Source organism: Coffea arabica, chromosome 2c, assembly GCF_036785885.1.
Source record: "Coffea arabica cultivar ET-39 chromosome 2c, Coffea Arabica ET-39 HiFi, whole genome shotgun sequence".
Taxonomy (NCBI): Eukaryota; Viridiplantae; Streptophyta; class Magnoliopsida; order Gentianales; family Rubiaceae; genus Coffea; species Coffea arabica.
In genome coordinates this window covers 6,429,361-6,450,834 of record NC_092312.1, presented here as the reverse complement: position 1 = coordinate 6,450,834, position 21,474 = coordinate 6,429,361, and the positions used below count along the sequence as shown (strand labels likewise).

General features: G+C 38.4%; 4 protein-coding genes and 1 non-coding gene across 8 annotated transcripts; all 5 read left to right on the top strand.

The window, feature by feature from the left end:
- Positions 1-45: 45 nt before the first annotated feature.
- On the top strand, positions 46-9,657 carry LOC113725464 (serine/arginine-rich SC35-like splicing factor SCL30). 2 transcript variants are annotated; one of them, XM_072073939.1, is made up of 11 exons: positions 46-961; positions 1,156-1,193; positions 1,451-1,493; positions 2,704-2,828; positions 5,898-6,065; positions 6,167-6,244; positions 7,360-7,524; positions 7,611-7,651; positions 8,218-8,290; positions 8,366-8,545; positions 9,138-9,657. In XM_072073939.1, exons 5-11 carry the CDS (start codon positions 5,908-5,910, stop codon positions 9,259-9,261), a joined length of 819 nt encoding a protein of 272 aa, XP_071930040.1. In that variant the 5' UTR covers positions 46-961; positions 1,156-1,193; positions 1,451-1,493; positions 2,704-2,828; positions 5,898-5,907; the 3' UTR covers positions 9,262-9,657. The 2 variants fall into 2 exon arrangements, with proteins under 2 accessions (XP_071930040.1, XP_071930042.1); XM_072073941.1 differs by lacking the exons at positions 46-961; positions 1,156-1,193; positions 1,451-1,493; positions 2,704-2,828 and adding an exon at positions 4,215-4,703.
- A 603-nt stretch (positions 9,658-10,260) lies between these two features.
- On the top strand, positions 10,261-12,633 carry LOC113725462 (uncharacterized). 2 transcript variants are annotated; one of them, XM_027248621.2, is made up of 4 exons: positions 10,261-10,491; positions 10,670-10,807; positions 11,848-12,035; positions 12,279-12,633. In XM_027248621.2, exons 1-4 carry the CDS (start codon positions 10,364-10,366, stop codon positions 12,482-12,484), a joined length of 660 nt encoding a protein of 219 aa, XP_027104422.2. In that variant the 5' UTR covers positions 10,261-10,363; the 3' UTR covers positions 12,485-12,633. The 2 variants fall into 2 exon arrangements, with proteins under 2 accessions (XP_027104422.2, XP_071930035.1); XM_072073934.1 differs by having other exon boundaries at positions 10,264-10,491; positions 10,664-10,807.
- Positions 12,634-14,350: 1,717 nt separating this feature from the next.
- LOC140034967 (16 kDa phloem protein 1-like) lies at positions 14,351-17,162 on the top strand. 2 transcript variants are annotated; one of them, XM_072073931.1, is made up of 5 exons: positions 14,352-14,524; positions 15,242-15,307; positions 16,092-16,230; positions 16,696-16,831; positions 16,928-17,162. In XM_072073931.1, the coding sequence occupies exons 1-5, from the start codon at positions 14,458-14,460 to the stop codon at positions 16,979-16,981; spliced, it is 462 nt and encodes a 153-aa protein (XP_071930032.1). In that variant the 5' UTR covers positions 14,352-14,457; the 3' UTR covers positions 16,982-17,162. The 2 variants fall into 2 exon arrangements, with proteins under 2 accessions (XP_071930034.1, XP_071930032.1); XM_072073933.1 differs by lacking the exon at positions 15,242-15,307 and having other exon boundaries at positions 14,351-14,524.
- A 483-nt stretch (positions 17,163-17,645) lies between these two features.
- TRNAK-UUU (transfer RNA lysine (anticodon UUU)) lies at positions 17,646-17,718 on the top strand. The gene has a single exon. It is a non-coding gene; the product is annotated as a tRNA-Lys (tRNA).
- Positions 17,719-18,071: 353 nt separating this feature from the next.
- On the top strand, positions 18,072-21,178 carry LOC113725460 (uncharacterized). Its single transcript, XM_072073930.1, has 9 exons — positions 18,072-18,515; positions 18,605-18,721; positions 18,922-19,222; positions 19,349-19,778; positions 19,867-19,966; positions 20,041-20,100; positions 20,297-20,380; positions 20,577-20,684; positions 20,790-21,178. Exons 1-9 carry the CDS (start codon positions 18,447-18,449, stop codon positions 21,102-21,104), a joined length of 1,584 nt encoding a protein of 527 aa, XP_071930031.1. The 5' UTR covers positions 18,072-18,446; the 3' UTR covers positions 21,105-21,178.
- The last annotated feature ends 296 nt before the right edge of the window (positions 21,179-21,474 follow it).

The following is a 21,474-nucleotide window of genomic DNA, read 5'->3' as shown; positions in this document are numbered from 1 at the left end:
ACGAGACAGTCTCTCCACCCTGCTTAAAGGCAGAAGGTAACTTCCGCAGTCCGCCAAAGGCTAGTCGCCTAAGAAAATTCCCCCGAGTCAAACTAATTGCCATGGAACATCAGCCATATGCCTTTTCTAGCAAATAAACTTCCATTCGTACTGTACAGCGGGCCTTCAAATAGGAGAGTACTTGAAGAGTAGAGGCATCAATCATCAGACTTCTGCATTCTGCATGATGTACATACAGGTCATCAGCAGTTAAATATTTCACAGACAAGCCCCTCGAAATGCAATCCCTGAAAGAGAGTCAACAAGTTATCTCTTTTCTTTGATATCATAATAAGCTGTACTGATTCCTCAATCCTGTTGAACTGATTCCGTTTGGCACTACTTCGTCAACAATTTCGATGTTATTCTGTGCAAAATATAGGCAACTGATAATAAATTGAGAGTACATCAGTCAACAATATGATTCTTCAGCTCACTACTACTACTTGAATTGATAAACAAATGCTGAGTTGATAAAGCAACGTTCAGGGGTGAGGCCAAAAAAGGAAGAGAATAGTATCGTACACAAGAACAAATCATTCAAGGGTGAGGCCAGAGATGGTGAGTGGTTACATAGGAAATGAAGAGAGAAGGAAGGATAGATAAAGAAAGCCAGAGCCGTCTGGAAGAATCCAAGTGCGAACCTCATTTAACTCAATGTTCACGCGCATCTTTCCACTTCTTTGACGTTTTTACAACACTGCCCTTCAAATCCTTGCATTATGGGATTAGGTTTTCAGCACTAGTGACTGTTCAGTTTTCACGCGCCTCTTTCCACTTCCTTGACGTCTCCGAGCGCCCCCCTCAGTACTAGTAGTAGAGTCCACACTCCACAGGTTTCCGGCGCTCTTGTCGAATTTCACTTTCCGTTCATCGTCGCTTCAAAGAATCGAAAATATCAAAGTCATTGCAATTATTCTTGGTACTTTCTCTCTCATTGAAATCCTCTCAAACCAAAACATCTTCCTTAACCTCTCTTCTTCTCATTTTTTTCCTTTTTTTTTTTGTTCATCTTTAATGTGTAAAAGTTTTGATCATTAACTCTGATGCTTTTAGTATGCTTTTAGTTAACTTATCTGATTTTCTTACTATGTGTTTGCCGCTGATTCTCTCCAGATTTTTTCTTCCACTTTGGTTCTCTGTAATTTCTTCAGGTAAGGCTTCTTTTTCCCTTTTTTTTTTTAATCTTTGTATTTGTGTTGTCAACATGAATAGCCGAATATTTAATTTTGTTAGTATCAACACTTATTATTGTGCTCTGGAGAGTTTTTTTCCCGTTACTTATTGTAGACATGTGTTCTTTCTTTTGGTGCTTTTCTTTTACTTGTTTCTATTTTCACTTTCTTGTAAATGATTAATTGTCATTGCTTATATTTTCTTTGATCAAAGTTGTTTTTGCAATCTATTGTAGGGAGCATTTGAAGTCCTTATATCGTCAAAGAAGTTGTTGCCAGGTAAAGTTCGGTTCTTTGTGTCGTAAATTTTCACTTTTCCAAAGTTATTCTAATTCTTGGTAGATTTAGTTAGGATATGTGCTCTACTTTGGATTCTTATCCAATCTATTCTTCTAGTTTTCACGATTTGAAGAAATTTTTATTTGTTATGCCTGATAAAATCTTTACTCCTCTGCTTCATGGTTGCAATTTTTTAGCTCCAAACAATGTGATTTTGTATCTTGATTAGAAGATTATGATACTATAACGGCTCTTTACATTTCAGCTCCTGTTGTTTCATCATGTTGCTTTTGCTTGCTTTTCTTTCCAACTTGCATGGGGTAGCAGAGGCTATAGTTGATCTCGTGAGCAGGGGAACCACTTTGAGAGAAGGAAAAATTAATGAAATTGAAGGTGGGGTTACTTTGGAAGTTAGTTTATCGTATACATGACGAAAGGTTCACAACTCAATAAAACTGTAGAAATACATGGAGAGGAGCTTTTAAACATATTTGTTGTTAATATTTGATTTTAGGTTAATGCTTTAAGCTGTTCTTTTATCTAAGAAAGTCGTTGGTTCAGACAAAAGGTGTGCTTGATATAACTCATGACATGCTTCAAAGATTGGAGGCAAACTTCGGGGTTCATAAATTCATGACAGTTTGTTGTTATTTGTACGTGCTTATGTGGTTTAGCACATACGAAACTGCCTGTATGATGTGAAGTGGTGCACAGGAAGTGGCTGGGTCTGATTTGCAGGTGAAACAAATTGGTCCTGTGTCAACAGACTCAACACAAAAGAAAGACAAAGAACTTACTCAAAATTATTTAAGAACTATGAAATCTTGTTTATCTTGTTTGCAAGAGGTTTGTTTTGAACTCTTTGTATGTTTATCATGCAGGGACCTAACACAAAAGATAGACAAAGAACTTACTCAAAATTATTTAAGAACTATGAAATCTTGTTTATCTTGTTCGCAAGAGGTTTGTTTTGAACTCTTTGTATGTTTATCATGCAGGGGCCTACTTTAACCCAGATTTTAGCAACAGTGGTAGGGCTTGCTGAAGGGTAGTGCTTGATTGTTATGCCATGTTACAACACGTGTAGCAAATAAACCACTATACAAAAGAAAGACAAAGAACTTACTCAAAATTATTTAAGAACTATGAAATCTTGTGTATCTTGTTCACAGGAGGTTTGTTTTAAACTCTTTGTATGTTTGTCATGCAGGGACCTGCTGTAACTCAGATTTCAGCAATGGCGGTAGGGCTTGCTGAAGGGTAGTGCTTGATTATTGTCCCATGTTACAACACGTGTAGCAAAGAAACCACTATACAAGTTTTTCAATAGCTGAGGTAGGTGATACTCAAGATTTTGAGATTGTTACAATTCTAGCTAAATTTCCATGTAGTAATCTTGCCAAGTATGCTTTTCATTAGTGTTAGATTTTTAGCCTGAAACTTGTGAATAAGTTGTTTTCCCATTTCTCCCATGGAATAGTTAGAAATTTGAAAGATTGAAACTATTAATATATTGTTAATGATGAACTGTCATAGATGTTAAAATTGGTGGTTCAGACCATTGATGATAAAATACTTTACAGGTTTTCTTTCTTTTGAAAATTTAGATAGCATTGTGGCTACCTGAAAAGTCTCATTGATTACTTAAAATGTTTACAAGTCTTAGACTTTTGCATTTTTTTCCAATTAAAAAATAATCTGACAAAGATGGAGCTGACTTTGTTGGTAGTTGGTTAAAGCAACTTAGTTGAAGATTATGTTTTTGTAATAGTTAATGCACTACTAAGTCCTAATGGCTTTATGCTTAAATGATCAAATAAGTTTTCTATAGACTGTTTTATGTAAATTTAATAAAGTAGGAGAAGTGCAGCAACACTATCACTGTAATGGTACTAGATGGGAGGGGACAGGGATTTTACAATAGGCAGATAAATAAAAAACTTACTCATTTCGAGTAAGATCATTATGCTTTAATTTCCATTTTATGCAGTTAAACTTTTTTGAACGGTTGAATTTTGGCAGACTGCTGTTAATTAAGCATTACATCCAGTTTCTTGATATTTAACTAATAAGTTTACTTCGTTTTTGCTTTCCATTCTATGTTTGTATGAGGAAATAATTTAATTTACAGAAGAGTTCATCAACTGCGTTGAACTTGTATATTGTTTGCTTGCTATGATGACTGGCCTTTACTAACAAAAAAGAAAGAAAGTTGACATGGCCATTGGATTTGGGTTTGGTATCTTATCCTGGTCAGATAACAAAGACAGCTAGAAAAGAGGGCAAAAAATGTGAAAAAAGGATGTTGCCTGGGAGTTGAAGAGAGTGCAATTTCAGGATCTCAAGTTGCTGTAAAAACTTAATCAGCAAGAACATTCTTCCACATGGGTTTTAGGAATGCTTAAAGTGATTACCTTCAAACTTAGATATTCATTTACATACTAGTCATTTGATGAGCCTTGGAGCTTTGTATGAGAAGCAAATGAGTGTTTAAAAGTTTAACACCTGACAGGAGAAATAACTGAAATACAAGTTCATTGTAAAACTAGACCAAAAAATTTGATGCCCAGCAAATTTACTAGCTAAAGTATTTCAAAGCTAAATTTCTCACAATTGTTACAGTGAACATCAATCTAATTTTCTATTAGAGAAACCTTTGTCACACCTAGTACTAAAACACAATCACTTTTAACAAAAACTGTTTACTGTTTTTGTTTGTAGAATTTTATGAACATAAACATAAAAAAGGAAACATAAACATTACCAAGCGACCTCTCAGTGATTGGCAGCAGCGAAATGTTGCTACTTCTGGCTCCCACCTCCCTCTTCTTTTTGGTTTTAGTCCGCAATCTGCAGTGCAGTAATGAGCTCCGAGAGAAACCCCAGAATTGAGATTGAAGTTTAGAGGTCTAATTAAGGATCAATTTAGAGGGGAATCTGAGTTTCTTATCGGGACGGGACATTTGGAGGAGAGTTAGAGTTTCTTAAAACCACGGCTGCCTTCAATATCCGGTTCAAACATTATTAGACTTCTAAACCCGAGTGTTGCTCACTGGACCGAAGCGGCCTGACTTATAAGTCATAACATGCTCCATCAGCAGTCAGCACTCACACTATAAAGTTTAGGGCTTGGTTTATCACAGCAGAAGCAGGCAGATTCCTTGCTCTGGTTTTCGTTCAATCATCTTTCAAGAATCGTCGTTTTAACAGGTCAATTTAATTGTTATTCTCATTCAATTGGTTTCTGAAATTCCGGATTTCTGTTTTACTTATTCTTTTTGCTCTTGTAAAACTCCTGATTGAATAATGACTGAGAGGTTTCGGGTTTCTATCTGAGACCAAGACTTGTAAAGCTCAGATCTTCCTACTAATCACAATTTTTTTTGCGCCACCTGCCCTTTTATGATGTTGAATTTAATTTTTCTAAACATAAATATCATAAATTTTCCTCATCTGTTTTTACTTTTTCTTTTTCTTGGTCATAAATTGGCCCCCCAAATTGATTTTTGGCTGGTTTACAATTTTTTAAAAAATCATTAGCTCTAACAAAAGCAATATTAGTTGACGGTATATATCTCTTTCTCTCTCTTTTTTCCCGTTTTTGGGTTGTGAAGCATAAAAAAGGGACCCTTCTTTATAGGTGATATGACATAAAATTCATGATATTGATGCATTTTGATTCTCAATTACTTTTTTTCCTAAAAAAGATGAAAATTTTCTTCATCTTTAATACTGCCTTTCAGCCTTTGGTGTTGCAACGTGCTAAATGTGCATAATGTAATGTGTAAGTAATAAATTTTTTTTTTTAAAAAAAAGAGTTCCTCTTACTAAGCTTTCGAGTTTTGGCTGTTCTAGCATGAGTTTCAGAGTCGTATACGCTATACAGATAGGTGTATTATGGGATGATGTGAAATTTTAGAACTTGTCTTTACCATCGCTTGTTTAAACTGTCTGTTATGCTATGATAAAACTTTACTGAATATTTGTCGCTGAAAAGAAAAGTTTTTTATATGCTATACATTTTCCCTTGTTGTCATACTGAAATTTCAAACAAGTGTTTTACTTCTGAAAGAAGTTGGCATGTTTTGGCTTTTTTTTTTTCAATTTATTTTGAGACAATAAAGCTTGTTCTCCACCCATTTTGTACGTTGACTGGGTTTTGTCATTGTATTTGCATACCACAATTAGACTTTTTGCAATGAATGGTATTACACGCAATTGCATGAAGTGGATGTTGGCAATATCTCCGCAAATTGCATCCTACCCATTGCGGTATACCTATACAAGAAAGATTATTCTCTTATGTTTTCATCCTGCTTTGTTTGTTCGAATATGTGCCTCATATTTTTCGTTAAAAGTGATTCAACTGGTTCTGTGATGATGTTGGATTGGTAACTGCTTTAGGGCCCTAATCATGAGGAGGTATAGTCCACCATATTACAGTCCTTCAAGGAGAGGATATGGAGGTCGACCTAGAAGCCCTCTAAGAAGGGGCTATGGTGGAGAGCGTGGTAGGCGTAAAGAGCAAAATCATGGAAGTCTTTTGGTTCGAAACATTCCTTTGGATTGCAGGTACTCAGTAGTGATCCTTACAGTCATGACATTGTCTTCTATTCTGTAGGAACCTGGAAGCTGTTTTGTTCTTTTAACAAAATTTGCATAATTGCAAACAGGCCAGAAGAACTTCGAGTTCCCTTTGAAAGATTTGGATTAGTCAGGGATGTCTACCTTCCAAAGGACTATTACACAGGGTAAGCTATATTCCTAATTTAATAGATTCTTCTTAGTATGCATATAAAAATTTGTATACACTTGAACACAATGTGATTTTACATTTGATTTCTTATACTCCCTTGCACTTGTGTCCCTATTCTGCACAGGTCGGTATAACATTTAGAAGAATGGACGAAATGTCACACTAGTGTCATGATTATGCTACTTATCGAAGCATTACTATCAGTAATTCTAGTTAAGACAACTTTTTCTTTCTGAGTGATGACACGGATAAGTATTGAAGAGGTTAACAAATAAAATATTTGAGGTGGATGGCCTGCAAGGTTTTTCTTATTGATTTCTTTTGAATGTCTCTGTTGCTTCCATGTGTATCTGAAATCTTGATGTCAATAAGGAATCTCTCTGGTGTCAATTGCTTCTTTCTAGCTGCATTCTGGGTGCAAAAATCAGAAAAATGGCTGGTTTTCAGATTTTTAGTGGGCGAAACTTGCTAATAGATTTGCAGAATGTGATGGGCTGCATTTTGAAACTATTTGAAGGCTTGTCATTATCTTATTCTTTCTTTTCATGGTGAGTTATGCTTTTAAATGGTTTGTACGGGGGTCTGTTTGTTTGAAGTTAAAAACAAGCCCAAGCCCCACAATTGTTGAAGCCCTGTTCTTTATCATAGCATATAATTATTTTCCTCCCAAGGCTGTTAATGTTCCAAATAAAGAGTGGTCCTTCATGAAGACAAACTATGAATTACACCGATCAATAGAAGTTTGATGACGAAGAAGAATGATAGTTGAGAAGTGAAGACAACATGAGAAGAGTTTAATCCTGGAAGAAAGCTGATTTCAAATGTGTTATATGTTTACGAGCTTGTCAAGAAATTTCGAGTAATTTGCATCTTTTGAAGTTGCTTGCTTACTTGAATGTAAAGAAAAGGTGAGCCATTTGGATACTTTCTTCTTTCACATAATGAAGTTTTTGCTTTTAAGTGAAATGATAGGTATATTAAGCAAGATATTAATAACACTAAATTTGTTTGCTAACTTTGACTAGTAAGTATTAGTTTTGTTTTCTTAGTGACTTATTTTTGCATTGCGAGTTTCAAACTTCTGATGATGCTCTCTGCTTCTTCTGGCAGGGAACCTCGTGGCTTTGCTTTTGTGCAGTTCGTTGATCCCTATGAAGCTGCAGAGGCTCAATATCAAATGAATGGACAGATTTTTGCTGGTAGGGAGATATCTGTAGTTGTTGCTGCTGAGACTAGAAAAAGGCCTGAAGAGATGCGCAGAAAAGCTAGGACTGGGTAAAAAATATGCCATTTTCTTCTTTCCTGGTGACTCCACAAGTTACTGAGTTTTTGACATATTTTGCACGTTGGCCTTTTTGTAGTGGACCTGTAGGCTATGGGGTACGACGGTCATCTTACTATGGTAAGTTGTGGATCAACATTGACGTATTTCTCTTCTACTAACAAGATTTTCTCCCTTTGATTATATATCTGTAGATTCTTGTAACGGGAGTAAGGCTAGAAATTTAAGAAATGCATAGTGCTTTTGTTTTTTAGGTGTACTTGTTCGATTTTTAGTTGAAATCTAGATTTCTGTAACTTTATTTGCATGTCTGCTGGATCTGCATTTGATTTCTTATGAAAGTAGTATGCTGCATTATAATTAATAAAAAAATTCTCAAAAGTTCAAATCCTGAAGTGATACAAGTTTGTCTTGCTTGCTTTGTTTGAGTGGAGACTTAAAAGGAGTTTCTAGATAGTATTTGTCTTCCTCACTGTTCAGTGAGTCAGATTTCTGGTTAGTCTCTGAAGGGGTTGCATATATATATATATATATATATATATAATTTTTTGTTTTGTAATTTTACTCAAGTTTGGTATATAGTCACCAAACTTGAGCTAAACTTGGATTAAGCATGATCACTTTATCTTCTGATGATAATCTTCTATTATCTTTTCCTTTGTAAATTTATTGCATTCTATGCACAGGGCATTCTAGGTCTCGCTCTCGTTCACGCTCCCCTCGATATGCTTCAGGTTCTAGAGGTCGATATAGATCAAGGTGAGTTGTTAAGGTTGAACAGTTTCAGCATCTCCCTTCTCTTAATTGAATGTGTCTCATTGCAATAATTTTCAGGTCGTACTCTCCTGCACCAAGGGGCCGTAATGATTATTCTATTTCTCCACCGAGAAGGTATGATGATCGCCCTAGATCTCCAAGAGATCATCTGCAAGACCGAGACCTTGTTCATATTCACAGGTCATATTCTCCTGGTTACCATGATGTGGCTGACCGAAATGGCAGCAGCTATGCCAAGTAAGTAGAAACACGCATTACGAAGGTCACTTGCTGTTAAATACTAGTGTGGTGAAGTTATGCTCTAAGTAATAGTTGCTGATGTCGGATTAAAAGCAAGAAGTTGGAGTCTTTTCTAATTGTGCCATCGAGGGGTTTGGGAGCCGGGCATCATTTTCTTTGTTGCATCAAAAGGACAGGAGGAAGGTTCAAGGGGCTGGGGAAGGTCCTGATATATTATTGTGTTGGTTTGTGTATTTCCAGCATTATGATGAAGCTAATCACCAATATTCTGAAAGACCTCTGCCTTTGATAGTATTCTGAGAAGTGAAATGTTTGCTTTTCAGCCTCCTCGTCTGAAACAACTTTGGGTCTTCCTGGTAGCCTGGTAGTGTTGTGGCCTAAATCATTTGGAAGTCATTTAGACTTGCTCAACGTTGTTTTTTTGTATCTCAAGACGTGCGAATGTTCAGCAGTTTTCAAGCTGTGATATTCGGATGGCTATTCCCTTGCCCCCCCCCCCCCTTCCTTCCCCCCAAAAAACCTCCTTCCCTTTTCCTCTCAAGGCTTTTTCCATTTACAGTTGCATGTGCATTCATGTGATGTGTTGCAGGAAAACTGAGCTTGAATCTGGGGAAGCAGTGGCTCACTGGAGACCATCCCCTGGTCAGGCATCAAGGTCACCCTCTGGATCCAGATCCAGGTCAGCTGATATTTCTCCCAGGCATGGCAGATAAAGACAAACGCCACAAGGAGGAGAATTTGAAATGTTTTCCCTCATCATTTTGTACATCAGCGTGTTACCTTCTGTCAATCAACATTTGGAAGCTGCTCGTGGATACTAGATCTATGTTGAAGAACTTGTTACATCTTATCGTTGATCATACAGTTTTTTTCCCCTTTCTCCTTGGATCAAAAGACAAAAGACTTGTATGGGATTTTCTAGGAGTTTGATAAAAAGTAATTTTTAGTAGCTGAATTAAGCACTGGGTTGCCATTTGGAGGCTAGCTTTCCTTGAATTGTCCCCTCCTTTGAGACTCGAAAAGTGCCAAAGTTCAGAAACCGCCGGACATGTAAACTTGATAGAAACCTCCTTTGGTCCAGATGGTATACGATAAGTTTTGCAATGCAATGCATTTGCAACTGTGCGATATGGAGTCTTACGAGTCTCTGTGAAGTCCAGCCCGGTTGCTTGATCTGGTACAAGTATTTATTCCTCAACAATTTCCATCTGGAAACCTTTCAAGCAATCATAATCGTCTCTCATGCGAGTCCAAATTTTTGCTCCTCAACAACTTCAAGTCCGGAAAGTTTAAAACAATGATAACTCAACCCAATGGGGTCAGAAAAGAAAAGGATTTGATTCATTAAGAGGGGGTTTGGGTATTGATTTTTTGTTTTAAAGTTAAATTAAATTGAGAAAATACCTGAATCCTAGTCGGTAAGAAGAGTTTCAGGTATTAATTTTTTTTCGTAAAAATGATGATACATTAAAGTAAAATCCCAAATAAAACACAAAGAACTCAAATTGGCAGGCTAAGCCCTCTATTCGCCAAACTTGTTCAATAATGATCGAGTACCGAGACAAACTAGACATTACTCCTACATCAAAAAGTAAAAGTTTAGGAACGGGCCTATCCTTCAAAAAACGGGCCCAGGCTTCTCAAATGTAGGCCTGATTTGCTTCTCTGCTCTGGTCTGTTTTTAAGGAGCTCTTTCGTTAGCCATGAAGGACCTAGTAGGTCCAGAAAATGCAAAACTGAAACCGACATGCCATTTGCTTTGCAGCCCAATCTTCTATTTCGTCTTGAGCAGGCGATCAGCTGTCGGCTCTATTCATGTTCCACGGCGGCCGAAGCAGCAGCATAACAACTCGCACAAGGGGAATGCTGGGACGAAGGCTCCTCTCTCTCCTGAAGACAAGGACCCCATCAACCTCATCTTCATCACAGGCCTCCGCCACTGCGTAAAGCCTAAATGCCCACATACTACTAGTAGTCATTGTTTTTGTCAATTTGTTTCTGCTTTCTATCTACAAGCAAGATAATTGCTTCCGATTCTCTATATTTGTTTGTCTTTTGGTCTATGGGATGTTGTTTGTATTTTTAATTAATATCAGTGGATGGGTATTCCCGAAGGAACAGTTTGGTAGAGGAAGAGAGTGGAAGATCAAGCGGCAAAAGATGGGGCAGGAGGGCTGTGTCGGGGGCATTGATATGCTTAACTGGAGGTGTTGCTTTGAGCGCTCTTGATGATCTTGCTATTTATCATGGTTGTAGCAGGTATGTTGAGTTTTACTTTACTAATCCCTCTTCTTTGCCAAAAGCTTCTCCCTTGCTTGAATAACTTGATTGTCCGATACTGGGTTCGCATGGAATTGGAAATTTCATGATGCTCCAAATTTGGTGACGTTTGAGTAAATATACATGGTTTTTTTTTCACTTCTTTTTTCTTTTAAAGCTTCCTTCAGCAGATCAGCCATTTATTCTTACAGTTTTGCGTGAAAGTTGAGACTTTTATAGCAGCTAAGTAACAGGTGAAGAAATTGACTTCCTGCCCTCCTTTATCATTTAAATCCAATCAATTTGTTGGTATGATGCAGAAAACATAATCAGCTATGTATCATGTTTTTCTGAACAAGAAGAATATAAACTAATTAACTAACTACCCTGCTCTGTAGAATTTGGAGTTTAGTATATTGCAGTGAAACACCATCAAAATCTACATTAGCAAGAGGGAATAACCTCTAAGAATTCTTCTAGCCCAGCATACGATACTTATTATTGTTAAAATAGTCTAAAGTTATTCAATTAAAAGTTTATGTATTTTAGTAAGGTGGAAAATTGTTCAAGTAAAATGCTCTAGTGTACTTATATTGCTTTCTTTTCCATTTTGAATAAAACGTAGCTGAATGTGGATTTATGGGCAGCATTTAGATATATTCCTCTTCGGATTGCAACATTCTGAAAACATTGATAGTCGGATTGCAGTTCTTTTTGTAACATCCTTAAAGCTTGTAAATCTATGTCTTAGGGACAATCTTAAGTCCTGGCTTAGGCGTCTGAGAATTATGGTTCCTTAGTGAGTGTCTATACTTAATTAATGTAGCCTTTTGGTTTAGGTATATGCCTCCAATCGCGTATGTCTGAATGCAAAAAGAAGCTGCTCTTGGAAATCATGTCTGATTTCCCAGCTTCTAATATTATTGAGGGGGAAAATGAATGTTTTCATCTTTGTGTTTTGATTTTCTCTGATATGCTGGTAATGCATTTGCTGTAGCTGTTCTGGTAGCATTTCTGAATATTGTCTTGATTCCAAGCAGCAAGGCCATGGAGAAAGCTAGTAAGAGCCAAGCAATTATTGATGCCATCGGAGAGCCCATAGTAAGAGGTCCTTGGTATAATGCCTCGCTTGCAGTAGCTCAAAAGAGGCATTCTGTTTCGTGCACGTTTCCTGTTTCTGGACCACAAGGCACTGGAATCCTACAGTTGAAGGCTGTTCGTAATGGAGGTTGGTGTCAGTTACCATCGTGGTCAATTTTTATCTGATTTATTCATAATACATCATTCCGAATGCAGCTTTCTCTATCTGATTTGGGAGTTAGGATGTAGGGGGAGGGGAATGCAACAGAACAAAAGGGAGGGGGGGGGGGGGCCATGGGGGAGGAAGTTTACATTATTTTGTTGTAGCTCCTTAACATTAGTTCCAACAGACCTAACTTGTTTTTTCATGCTGTAACAATGCGTGGAACAGATGACAGCTGGTTTTCATTTTTGCGACCTCGTGACTGGGAGATACTACTTATGGAAGCTCTCCTCCATGTACCTGGTAACGATGAGAAGCAGCAAACATTTCGTATTAGCGTATCAGATTTCTTACCACCTCCACCTTCGCCTGTTCCTGCCTGCAAGGCATGCACTATCTCATCTCAACAGCCAGAGAGTTTAGATAAGAGTTGATTGTTAGGCTAGATTAGTTTTCAAAGTCTTTTGCTTCCTCTTCTTCATTTTTTTTTTGGTTATTACGCCCAATTGCAATTTTGCCAACATTGTAGTCGACTATAATGGAGAAAGATAATAAAGGTTGGCGGAGTCTATATCATCCCAAAGTTGTGGAATTCGAGTTAGGCTCTGTGCTACTTCAGAGCTTTTCCAATTAAGATGGATCCCTTGTGGTGTGTATTCAACCGCTGATGGAATTTTTAGGCAGTCAAACTGGGTATGGATTTTCATTGGTGAGGCTTCGTGCGGGGAAAATGTCAATTCTCACCCGTTTGATGGGTTACGCTACCATTAAGTTTCTACCTCTTTTCTTGTTGTGCGTACATGTTTTCCTGTGGGAGCACGGACGCAAAATGGAAGGTGACACAAACATCTGTAATATTTGATGATTGTCGTGGTTTAACTATCTTCGCGCTTTGTCCGCTATTAGCGGCATAAGTGGTAAAGGCAAAACAGTAGTACAGTGTGTGTGTGTGTTTGGATTGAAATGATTTGAGAAAAAATAATTTGTTTTATAAATTTTAATTATTTTTTATGTTTTTAATTATTTTTTTATTTCATATACATCGAATCACAAAAAATATTACAATAATTATTTTAAATAAATCATCTGAATAAACTCCCATCCAAACAAATCAACCCACGTCACTCACTGACACATTTCTGACTGGATAGAACCAACAGCATCGTTTTCTTTATTGCTACCTCCATTATACGTGGCTTGTTGCATTTCTTTCATTTTCTTTTGTGAGAGGACTGCTCATGGACGGTCGATCTGATGACCGTCCTGCCCCAAATCCAACCATTGGTTGGTATACACTGATACAGAAGTTCAAATGTACAATGGTATAGAGACAGTCAACATGACAGACAGTACAATAATTCTTGTCACATGAAACGAAAGAGAAATTATGTATTACGTCACCCTTTTGTGATTGAGTGTGAAATTCCTCAGTGTGAAATTCAAGTAAGGTACTAAATCCAAGCATTTCTAGTGTGCTATGAAAAAATGGCTTCATGGTTTCTTATATTTTTCTTTTCGTGGGAAATAAAAATGTCCTTGCAGTTACAGTCGGACTAGGTTTTCTTTGTTTTCCAGCTTGAACGAATAATATAGAATTTATCGTGTCAAATAAAAAACTGACATGATCGCTATGAAATTTTTTTACTTTCTTTGGAGTGATATTTTATCATCAGACGAGTATGGTAGCATGCAAGTTCTCTCACTTTTTCCGATGACTGAGAAACTCAGACTTTTTCGTTACTAAAGTTGACCTGCGAGAAACCTTCAAAAGCCGGCAACTTTTGAAGGCTCCCGCAGACCTTAATAAACCCAAACCCCAAACCCCCCCGAACCGATGTGGGATAGAAACCCCACAGGGGTGCCCCGCTGCTAAGAAGTAAAGACCCCCCAGACACCCACTGAAATGGAGAGATCACCTCCCCGAGGTTTCTGTCTTTTTCCGATGACTGAGAAACTCAGACTTTTTCGTTACTAAAGTTGACCTGCGAGAAACCTTCAAAAGCCGGCAACTTTTGAAGGCTCCCGCAGACCTTAATAAACCCAAACCCCAAACCCCCCCGAACCGATGTGGGATAGAAACCCCACAGGTTTACTTATTTCAGATTTTCTGTGAAGGCCATGCAAGTTCTCTCACGATTTTGAAAATTTTGAATCATACGTGTAAACGCCAACCTGTTGAGTGGGGGCATTGCCACGAAAGTTTTACTGGAAGACAGGCTGTCACTCGCTCCGCTGAGAATGAGAAGTCAAGTCACAGGTGTGCGTAAAACCTTGGATATATAATGAAAACGTGAGACAATGAATCCTGAACGAGCACTAAATAACGCATTAGGAAGGAAGCCTCCGTTGAATTTGACTATTGATTCTCTTCAGTCTCCTCTCTCTTCTCTGCGAGGAACGGTGAGAAATGACGATCGGAATAATGGAGGTGACTTTAGTTGGCGCTCGAGGTCTCAAAGACACTGAATTTTTTGGTAAGCAAAAATTGCACGACTCCACACTCCACACTCATCTCACGTTACTACTGCCATTAAACAGCTAATGATCTCACATGCGATGCAACAAAGATGAAGAAACTCAATAATGTTTTACCGTCCCGATCAAGTTTTTTGAGCCTGGGATATGTGTTGCCTGTGATTTTTTGTGTGCATGGTTTCATCTTTTGTCTTCTGGGTCTCTCTCCTTCATATGTTGCTGCTCTTGTTGATGGTTTGAGCGTCTTCGGAGTTTTATCTCCCTCTTTATCTTTATGTTAGTTTGATGATCAGATGACCACTAAAACCCCATCTCTATTCTCTTCTTCATCACCAATTGGCCTCTTAATTACTGCTGAAGCCAAAAGTATATCTCGAGATTTTGCCTCTCATTATAATCATGACGGCCTCCTCCCTCCGGCGCCAACCACAATTTGTTCCTGAGTTACATTTTTTTTTTTCATTAGTTTCATTCAATTGAAAAAGGACAGAGACAATTCAAAAGGTGTAGATGTGGAAATGTTACGCCCACTTCGTCCTTGTGCGATTATTCCGATCCACATGCCACGACTGAGGCAACGACGGAGAATTTTATTTGAGACTTAGTCAAACTAGTCGCCACGTTGTATTACTCTTTTCTTCTTCTACTTCATCAAGACTGGACTCCGGAGATGCATGGTGGTTAACTAGGGTGGTTTTTTTTTGCGTGCCGTGCAGGCGGAATTGATCCCTATGTTTTGATTCAGTACAGAGGCCAAGAGCGCAAAAGTAGCATTGCTCGAGGTACGTAATTAAACATTTACTACTACTTTTTAAAAGCGTATCAACAGAATAGTAAGCAAACTTGCCTCCGCACCCAGTGTCTGACCCAGTCCAGATGTGAGCGTCTTGCCCGAAAGAAAGAAAAGCACAAATTTTGGCCCAATCTTCTTGCAGGAGGATTCGAGTGTATTCACGTTTCAGAAAAATATATATATATATATATATTGTAAGGTTGAACTGTCAATAATGCCTCCCAAGCTTTACGGTCTGTGTCAGTTTGGTCCTTGAGAGATATTCAATGCAACTGATATAAACCTTAAAGCAATTCTTTTTTCTGACTTAGTCAAAATTGAATGCTACCATCAACAGGATTCCCAAATCCGCCTCCTACCCACGTTCATCATTACGACACTACGACTTCTCCTTTTGATGGTCAGAAAATAGTAACAACTGCCTGCCCAAGATGTGTATTGTTCCAAGAGGGACTCCCTTTTTGCAATTTTTTCTTCTTTAATATGGATTTTTTCTTTCTGTGTAGTTTCCTGGAAGCTGTCTAGGTAGGAGACGCATAATTGTCTTTCTTGACTTTGTAATGACATTTTATTTATGGCTCATTCAATGTCTAATCTGCGTTTACAATTTGGTTGTCGCATTATATAGTCAAACATCTGTAAGACAAGAAGTAGCAGTAAACTAGTAATGTAAATTCAAATACAAGAATATGACCCTGTAAGTTGTAACGACTCGACTGTATATGCAATCAATCTTCTGTTCCAACGATTTGACAGACTGTGTTGCTATGCAGGGCAAGGAAGCAACCCAGCGTGGAATGAGAAATTCACCTTCAGAGCAGAGTATCCAGGAGGAGATGACCAGTACAAGCTCATTCTCAAGATAATGGACCACGATACTTTTTCGTCTGATGACTACCTCGGCCAGTCCACGTGAGGCATTTAGAATTTATTGCCAAAAAAAGAAGATAATTTAGCATATTCTGTTCCTTTCCCAATCGTTTCCTATGTTACTAGACGTGATAATTATTTCCTATTCGGTTGTTCAAATTTTGTTACTGCAAAGCACCTGCTGAAATGATCTAGTTTAGCTAGTCAGTTTAATAGACCAACAACCTCAAGTTAAACTCCAGCAATTTTAGCATCGAAAACACACTACCATCATCGGTTAAGAAACTACGTCGGGAATCCTTTGAAAGTTCTCACAGAAAACTGAAAGAAGAATGTTCATCCCCTATCCGCGGAAGTGGTTTCTATCCTTACCGGTCATGATCCTCAAGTGTGTATATAGAGCATTCGCCATTCACAGAAATGAAATGTCCTTATTGTCTTTATCCTATTTCCCCAAGTATCTTATCAATTTCAGTTGCACTGCACTAATAACATGTCTACCTGCAGCATCTACCTGAAAGAGCTTCTAGAACTGGGTGTGGAGAATGGAAAAGCTGAAATACATCGTCAAAAGTATAGCATTGTTGCCAGTGACCAAACATTCAGTGGAGAAATTCAAGTTGGGATTACTTTTACTCCAAAGGTATTCATCCAACGCCAAATAAACTGCTGTCAGATATGCTTCTTGGCAACATTTGGAGATATTATGATCTGTCATTTGATGCATCTCTTGAAACAGGAGGACGCCAATGCCGAAGAAGAATTTGGTGGATGGAAGGAAAGCGACTACTAGTTTCTCTGACAGATGAGCGTGCTCAATATGCAATATGCGATTCTTGTAATATAGTCTGGAATGAATCTTCAGCTGCACCAGAAGTTCTCTTCATCTCGCTTGAGTTGCGATATTAGGATTAAAATGTTGTTCAAAGTTGCATCTGTAACATTTTGTGCTAGAAAGAACGCCTTGTTTAGTATGCGTGTTTTGTTGAGTTCACAAACTGATCTTTTGACTTTTGAGTGGCCTCCGAGTTTGCTGAGCAATTACTGGAATTCGGGGAGTGATGGGAACTAGTAAACCCCAACCACAATATGGTGTGTGCTGTAGTTTACAGCCATGGCGGGGATTGCTCAAGTTGGAAAAGGGAAATGATCCCCCAAAACTATCATATAGCATCTGCTAAAACCAAATGCAAGACGGTAGCCATTACGTTCTGTTGAGGTCCTTTCAACGCTTGGTGTATGAAAAATACAGTCAGAGAATTCAAAGGTAGAGAGAGCAAATACAGCGGAATGAACCCTCCGTGGTATGAGCTGGCCATTTGCAGAGAAGTCCTCGTAATGTTTCTGGTTTATACCGAAAACAAAAGAATGAATTAATGGTACTCCAAAATATATGCCTTATCAGAATTAGAGAAGAAGACTTAATTATTAGATAATTTAGCACTCATCCATGGGCCGCCGTCTTAGCTCAGCCGGTAGAGCGCATGGCTTTTAACCATGTGGTCGTGGGTTCGATTCCCACAGACGGCGTACTGGTTGTTCCATGTATGTTGGTCCAGTAACTAATGAACTGCCCCTGGGTTTTTTATGATTTGGAAGTTCCAACTGATGAACCGATGATTTTTCTCCTTGCACTGATACTGCGGTAGCTGTCTATAGGTTTCTCAAGTGATGATTTTTCACTTGCATCGGTTCCAACTGGAAATCTGAATGTGTTGTACAAACACAAAGTTCATCCTTCATTTTTGGGACCCTAAGGAACTCTGATCATATTCCTTTTTGGTTTTGTTTGAGGTTTCCTAAATGCTAAGCAACTCGGTTACAGCTAACTGATTAAGAAAGGTAAAAACGCATTTGAAAGGGAACCCGTGCTCTAAAATCATTCAACCAACACAACTCGTGAATTGATACAAAGTCATGCGTTGACTGAAAGCCATCCCACAACTAAAGTTGGAAGTTGAACCAATGCGATTCTCGTAGACTCCCGGCGGCGGTTGAATGTTTAAACCTGTTCATGGGCTTCACGTCTGTCACCTCATTGTTGAATTTACACTTGTAGGTGGACTCACGTTCTCCTAAATGACCAATGACCTTGCACATATATTCAGATGCCCCAACACTTTCTCCGCATTCAACAGGACTTTTTGTCTTCCAATCCAACTCAAATTATCATACATTCACATTCATTTCTTGCTCCTTGTCTACTTCATGGTTTCTATGTTTTGGTATCCATTGCCAATTTATGAGGCTTCTGAATTATGAAATTTGAAGACTTACTAATGCAGCCAAGCGAAGACAAGCAAAAAATACAAGACCTCGAAGACGAGGTGGGAACTAAAAGACCCTTTTTTTTTGTTTTTTTTTTGGCATCGACTAAATGTGTGACTGCCATCTATAACCATTATTCTTATGGCAGGTAGAGAAACTGCAGCAAGAGCTGGACGGGGAACTACAACTGCAGAGAGTGCTGCAATGCGCCTTGCAGCAACCAATTCATTCCTGCCAATGTCTTTCTTCCTTGCTTCCGCCAAAGGTAAAATACAGAGATGAAGTTCCTCATTGTTTGATCGCATGTTTTTAAGTTTTTTTGTCTTTGTTAAATTGTTGACTTCTGATAACTATGCTTCAACTTAAACGGATTATTTAAACATTACGAATAGCCATAGCTGAATCCACAAGGGCGACAAATCCAGGGAAAGAATTGAGTGTGTTTAGTGACTCGAATCGGTGCAGGTTCACGTGCTGCTCAAAGAACTGGCAATGATTGAAGAAGAAATTATGTGGCTGGAGAGAAAGGTTGATGAGCTTAAGCTAAACCTGTACCAAGAAAAGAAGCAGACCCAGGAATGGGAAATGCTGCGATTCAAAGAACTGCCGCCTCGATGTGCTCCGTCGAGTAATAAGGAATTGATTTCCAAGCAGAAAATTCGAACAGACTATCCACAAAATAGAAAACCTAGAATCCTTCAGGAAAGAAGAACCTCCGTCGGTTCTTCCATTGACTTCCGAAGCTCATCTTTCTTCGGGTCTAGTGGTAAATTAAACTTTTTTGCTTTATAAAGCTGATTTACTTCTTTTAACAGATCCTCTCTTGCCTTGACCCTCCTTCGCCTTTTGCTCTCAAAATTATTGATAACCAATTATGAAACCATTTGCACAGAAATATTAGATCAGAAGTCAAGATGTTCAAGTTCAAGAAGTTGGGAAAGTCGCATCCCATTAGATATAGAAATAGAAATCGACTTTGAGAAGCCAAACAAGCTGTCTGAAGAACTGATCAAGTGCATGATAGGCATATATCTCGAGATGAAACAGGCATCATTTGAGATGAAAGGATCAGCCATTGTTCCAAAGTGTAGCTTATCCTCCATGAAACCAAGAGGCCTCATGTCTAAAACATCATTCAGTTGCACTGTATCCCCATTTTCCTGGGATTCTGACAAATCAAATATTGATCCATACCGCATCCTGCAAGACTTAGATGGCAGCATCCGAGACATTGGACCTTACAAGGATTTTGTCCAGATTACACGAAATTCAGTTGACAAAAGCTATTTATCCGAATGTCATCCAGCAATGAGAAAATTGCGGTTAGACTTGGAGATACTACAAACATACAAGCATTTTTTGCAGGGTTTCTGATTTGAAACTCAAACTAATTACTTTAATTTCTTGCAGGGTTTTGATGCATAAACTCAGTAATGTGGACCTATCATACTTGACCTACAAACAGAAGCTAGCTTTCTGGATAAACGTTTACAATGCGTGCATCATGCATGTATAGTAAGACATCTTTATGCATTCTTTGACAAAAATAGAGATGGATATAAATGGGTGAATCTTCAATTTCAGGCATTTCTGCAACTCGGTTTTCCTTCTAGCCAGGACAAATTACTCACAGCCATGAACGAGGTATGCACTGAACATAAGACTCAGTATTGCACTCATTAAGGTGTCGTAGCATTTTGAAAGGAAAGACTTGCAGTTGGCAACTAACGCAAGAAAAATAATGAAAAAGGAGCTTGAGATACCTGACCAGACAGAGTGAAATAACCACGAATAGAAGAAGTGATTTTCAAAATTGACGTGTGTATGTCTTCTGCCCCAGGCTGTGATAATTGTTGGAGGAATCGTATTGAATGCCCTTGCTATCGAGCACTTCATCCTTCGTCATCCTACGGAGCAAAAACAAGTGAGTGCATTTTTCTGGTGTAGTGCAATGCATGCTCGTAATGGTTGATCCCAAAAGCAATATGAAGCAAGAAACATATTCTGCTTACAATTGCTCAAAAGACAGTAGATGCTAACTTAATACAGTAACAGCACATATTATACGAGAATGAAATCTTACCTAAAGCTTGGTTAAAATATGCATGACGAATTATCAGGGGCTGACACGTGAGAGAGAAATGCTCCTCAGACATGCATATGGTCTTGGATATCCAGAACCCAACGTTACATTTGCTCTTTGCCGAGGCTGCTGGTCTTCCCCGGCGGTGAGTGCACTGTTTTGTTCATCAATACTATAAAATCCGGTCACCAGCCCTTTTAGTTTAGTAAGCTTGAAGGACGATAAGGGTCGTGGTTTTTGCAATTTGCAGTTAAGGGTTTACACACCAGAAGAGGTAGTGAATGAACTAGAGAGGGCAAAAGTAGAGTATTTGGAAGCAGCTGTGGGAGTTACAGGCAAGAAAAGAATTATCGTGCCCAAACTAATGCAGTGGCACATGAGAGACTTTGCGGACAACATGGAATCGCTGCTGGAGTGGATATACAGCCAATTGCCACAATCAGGGTCACTCAAAAGGTTGATAATGGAGTGCCTAAACAGTGATAAAAAATCTCCCATCGCAAAAATAATGGATAGTCAACCTTACAATTTCGAATTCCGTTATATCCTCTCTCCTTATGAGTGAAAGCTAAAGAGGTACAGATGTAAAGCATCAATACAAACAAAACAAAAGGAAGCCCCTTTTTCATCCTCAATTAACGATGAGAAGTTGTAGCCTTGACTTCTAGCCACATTAGTGTTCTATCACTATTTATGGAACCGTAAAATGAGATCCATATTCCATCGGAAATAATTCCAAGGGACAAAGAATCACGTTTCATTGCCGGGAACTTTCATTCCACTCTAATCATCTGGCGTCTCTCCCAAGTTTAGATATGATGAAAAGTGGAAGGCTGGTTAGCAACATAAAGCAACAGCCGAAGAAACGTCATTGGCATTAGCATGTAAGAACGCATCATATACTTTCACCTCCTCTCCTTTGTTTAGTGCAAAGA